The following is a 5,000-nucleotide window of genomic DNA, read 5'->3' as shown; positions in this document are numbered from 1 at the left end:
CAGAGCAGCTTTCATGTAGTTGAAAAATAACCTTTCGTCCATAACAGCAGTTGAACATGTCCAATTATTTCATGTGGTGACTAGTTTGATGTCTCCTCCTTGGGAACAGGGGACCCTTGACATTTTCCTCCTTCATCTACATTGGAAAGAAATGTCAACAAAATATGATAAATGTAGGCTAAAGGCTTGGCAACAGGAGAAAAGACAACTGAAAAATCAGAGCCGAAGTCTTCACGCCATGATCTTACAACCTCGTTAACACCACATGGATGCTGTACCCATTGAGCGACAAGAATTGTGAAGCCACATCAGTTATCTACAGTAGGTTCTTTGTTAGACAAAACATCCCACTGTTTGACAGGCTTGATAATGCCATGTGCCAGTGTACAAATGCAACTAAAGAAGATTGTACTGTACATGGCATACTGTAGATCCTGCCTGAGGCTCTAATTATTCACTTGGCCAAAAAACTAGCTTATCATCTTTCTCATTGTCGCATTACAACTTCTACATGTACGTGTGCCTTCCACAACTGCATTCATTATTTCATATTTCAAGGTGGCTCATTCAGCTATTGCAGATGAAATTTGAAGGTTTTACTAGGTGAAGGAAGATTTGAATAAACATTGATCCATTGACCTCTGGGAGCAAGGCTTGATAGATTTTACTCCGTCTAACGTCAGGCGATTTTACTCGTCAGTGAGGTGCAGTTTAGGAGTCAATGGGTTTAAATTTTCATTGTATTATTGCATGTAATTTTTGTTATGAAATTTTTGTTGATGCAGATTTTGCTACTGTACATGTACATAATTTCCTGTGGAGGATCATACAGATTGCTTGATTCTCCTTTTTATGTTTTGCAGGTGATTCCTTACACAGCTTTAGCTTGTCGCCTGGTCATTGCCGAGGCTCTTTTTTGGAGGCTGCTGCTGATCCTCGACTTACAACGTCTTGGCAGTTTTACAACTTTGTTGGTGGTGCAGGAACAGGAGCTGTCTTTCCAACAACAGTCCGAAACCCGGTAAGAGTTGTAAAGAAACTCTTAACCTTTTACTTATCGACCCCAGCCTACAAATTTTACTCTGGCTAGAATGACCTCTCTGTCTATTCTAAAATCTGTGTCCCTATCAACAGAAATGGTTTAATTGTAAGTGACATTATGGGACTTGCAATTCAAAGAAACAATAATGTTATTCCTTGACAGATTAATGATAAATAGTTTGCAACACAGGAGCAAACAACAAAATTGAAATTTATTTCATCTTGTTATACCCTAATGTATCGCAAGTTATGTCCAAAATCCTGCGACTGTTCCATTCTTACCATGTATTGATTGTACATGTAGAATTTCATCAACAATCCTTTGTTTCAGTCTTTTAGATGTACCTTAAAAACATTTACAACATTTTGATTTCTGCAGAACAAAGCAATTGTTACAATCAATGCCAGGACCTCAGAGATCTTAACAGCAAATGATATGGCAGTGGAGTTGTTCAATTACTCTAGGCAACAACTGATTGGTATCAAATTGTCTGATCTGTTTGCTGATACTCATAAGGAAAAACAAGAAGCACTTGTAGAACAACATGTTGAAGCTAGTGGAGCAATGGTAATGGTCAGTGGAAAAGTGGTATGTAACTGTCCCAATGTGTGATAATTGTATAGGAAATTTTATGAACACAAGTGCATTTCGTGATGTACATATATGGGCATGACTAATGTTTTGAAAGTTGTCAAAATTGAGAACTTTTAAAACATCACGAGCGACCATAATCGTGAAATGTACGAACAAGTTCATATTATTATTTTTTATTTAATAAAAACTCAGCTTAACAACTTTGTCGCTTTATAATTCATAATTTTATAATGATACGAAGGACTGCACCATCTTTGGTAGTAAATAGGACTACAGCTATTGGGTGCACCCTACTGCAAGGAAGGGTGGCAACAACACACCCTGTGAGTGACTGTATGGGGATGGCAGCAACATCCCCATGATGCAACTACATGTAATGATGGTGGCAGCGACACACCCTGAGCACTAAAGGGGGTGGCAGCGACACATCCGGCCATGCAACAAATGAGGGTGGCAGCAACACACCCTGAGCATAAATGCGCAATGGAGTAGGGTGGCAGCAACACACCCTGTGACATGTGGCTGGAAGTGACAAGTACTAATGTGAGCCTGCAAAGTGTGGTGCAAACCACAGCTGAGATGGTGATGGTGGGTAATGAGCCCCTCCCAACCTGCTATGTGCAATGCAAAGTGGCAGGTGTGCACCCAAAATACATCCCAAATACTGCCAACCCTGACTGAAAGTTAAGTATAATTACTAGGCAGCAGCCGTGATTTGGGTTCCAAATTCCTCTTCCAGAAAGGCATGCTGTGGCCAGCAAATTAGGTACCCTCTGGAGAACCAAGGGGATGGGGGAGGGGGGGTGGGTGCGGATGTAAAGAGTGTAGCAGTCACTGAAGATGCCTGAGGAGAATGCGAAGGATGGCTGTGAGCTTAGCCGTGGTAAGGTATTGGCCCTAGTTGAAGATGTAAAGTGGTGAATCTTGAGATACTTGCGGAGAGCTTGTACAGCACAGACTGAGCGGTGGGAAGGAGGGAGCAGCCCTGGCGATAGGGGTCTGTTTTGGATGACTTTAAGTGTAGGCTGATGCACTCATCAGGGGTGAAGGACATGTCAGTAGAGGATAGGTGGACCGAGGGGTTGAAATGTGTAGTCGTCGGAGAGGTGAATTCACTGGAGCGAAGGAAACCGTAGAAGGCTAAATGCAAAGGCGGATCACAGCATCAATTTATCCTGAGGAACAATGTCAGGGGCACCAACCAACTTCACCTTGATCAGGCGGAGAAGGGCAATGGTGATAGGAGTCGGCGTCAGGGTGCTGTTGCTGTGGTGCACTTGATTCTTCAAAGAAGCAGGTGGAGGAGGGGAGCTTCCTTGAAAGGGTCGGGGAGACTATTTTCAATGTGGGCGTACCAAATACCTGCCATGTAGAGCTTGATGGTCTTGAAGCTAACCTGGTCGGCTAGGTAAGCAGTGAAGAAGCGGAGTGAGTTTTCAGTGGCGGGTCCACTGTGGGTCAGGGATGATGGGGCGGCCATTCCAGGTAGGAAGGAATTCCAGCCACCAGGCAGTGTTACGACGGGCCTCCTGATTCAGAGTGAGGTGATAGTGTGGCAGGCAAACAGTGCAGCTCAGGTCAATGAGACGACGCAAGAAGATGCAGCCAGGGGGGATGATACGGCAGGCAAAGTTTAATTTGCCAATCAGGGAAGGAGGTCTCGCTTGCAACATTTTTTATGTGAGGACCACCACTGAAGCTCTGTTAGTAGGTCATTGAGGTTGTCCTCAGGTAAAGAGGTTTCCATAGCAGTGGTGTCAATGCAGATGGCCAGGAATACTAACTGAGTGCCAGGTCCTTCCAATTTGTCAGGAGCGAGAGGAATGCCAACCTCTGGACTAGACATTTTGGGCAGAGGCTGGTGAAGTATCATCCAGGTAATGCATTAAGTCCTGAATGTGGTGCTTTCTCTTCAAGACCCATTCAAATGCGTCAGCTAGGTGGTTAAAGTGGTATGGGGATGAGCGCAAGACAAAGAGGAGGGGAAGGTCAGCATAAAATTTACCCTGGCAGTGAATGCCAAAGAGCTCACAGGCCTCAATCCGAACTGGACACAGGCGAAAGGCATGTTTGATTTGGGCTCTAAAAGTTGCAAAGACTTGCCCGCCATCATGATTTCCAACTGGTGGTTGTCCCGGAGGGAGAACATTGGGCATGGCACTCCCCCCCCCCCCCCCCCCCAATTTCAAGCAAAAAATAAACAGCAGAAGGAAAACATCTGTCATTTTACGATTGATCCACAATTATTTTTTTTGATATCTTGTCAAGAATGCTGAAAGTAGCATTTTCCGAGCTTCACGATTTCTAAATTTTCTGGCGGAGAATTCCCCCAGAACCCCCTACAAGTGAGCATCTCTGGTGCTTCTTGTTAGCCCCCCCCCCCTCCTTCCCCCCAAATACAAAGTAAGCTCTGCCATCCCTGTACATGGACATACGCCGTATCCACTGAATACCTCTTAATTGTAGCAATATCAAGTATGTGTCCTTCCCGTAAGAATTGAAATCAACATTAATGTCACTGTTCCTTGGTATCAACATAGTTGGCTTTTAACGCATAATGTAAGGCGCAATAGAACGAGACAACAGACGTATTGGCGTTTTTTGAGGGGAACACTGCCTTGCGACTGGTTAGCCTATGCGACTTCCGGATTGCGTGATATAGAAACAACCTCACTTATCTCCCCAGCACTACGAGCTGATTGGTAAAGAGCACGTGCTGGATCGGACAAGAGTATTGGTAGCGAGCAATGTACAAAGGCAAACGAGCCAACAAGCTTGGGGGAAGTCGCTGCGCAGACTTAACCGCACCTCGCAGGAGTGACCCAATTTTAATGAAGGCAGGGCGATAAACCCAACCCATCTCCAAAGGGAGGGAGGGAGGGGAAAAACTTTAACAAATGCCAACAGCTAGTTGTTTTACTATAGAAGACAAAACTGCCAAGTGAACCTTGGACGGCTAACTGAGGCTTTTATAGCTAGACTCTGTCTATTAAAGTAGCCAGTTGTACAGCTTCTTCTATGAGCAGGTAGGTGTTACACGTGCTCTTTAACAGTTATGAATGAGGCCTTAACAGATTTGGCCAATGCAAGTGTACGTTATAAACTGATATCTAGGAACAAAGTCACTGTGTCCTCATTTTATTTACAACAAAACCATTGATTTTATGACCTTGAACGACCGACTACAAAGAACACGAAGATAACTAACGCGACATGAATAGCCCCTTTTAGTATGGTCACGTTCCATTAACCGTATTTTACTGATGGGGCAGTAAAATCTCATTTAAATTAAAAGATTTAAGTCATGCTTGAATCAATATCAACTCTTTTGTGTTTTAGCTGGAAGCTCTTGATAGCTGTGGTA

General features: G+C 43.9%; 1 protein-coding gene across 1 annotated transcript in view; it reads left to right on the top strand.

Annotated features, from left to right (window-relative positions):
• LOC138004341 (PAS domain-containing serine/threonine-protein kinase-like) overlaps positions 1-5,000 on the top strand; it is a 29,526-nt gene that overhangs the window by 3,046 nt on the left and 21,480 nt on the right. The window contains exons 3-5 of the mRNA XM_068850830.1: positions 864-1,021; positions 1,421-1,630; positions 4,976-5,000. The exon at positions 4,976-5,000 is cut by the window's right edge and continues 116 nt beyond it. Coding sequence (XP_068706931.1) covers positions 864-1,021; positions 1,421-1,630; positions 4,976-5,000 — 393 coding nt within the window. The remainder of the gene's footprint in view (positions 1-863; positions 1,022-1,420; positions 1,631-4,975) is intronic.

The sequence above is a fragment of the Montipora foliosa genome, chromosome 5 (genome assembly GCF_036669935.1).
Source record: "Montipora foliosa isolate CH-2021 chromosome 5, ASM3666993v2, whole genome shotgun sequence".
NCBI lineage: Eukaryota > Metazoa > Cnidaria > Anthozoa > Scleractinia > Acroporidae > Montipora > Montipora foliosa.
The sequence above is the reverse complement of the archived record's forward strand: the minus strand, read 5'-3'. Positions and strand labels throughout refer to the sequence as shown.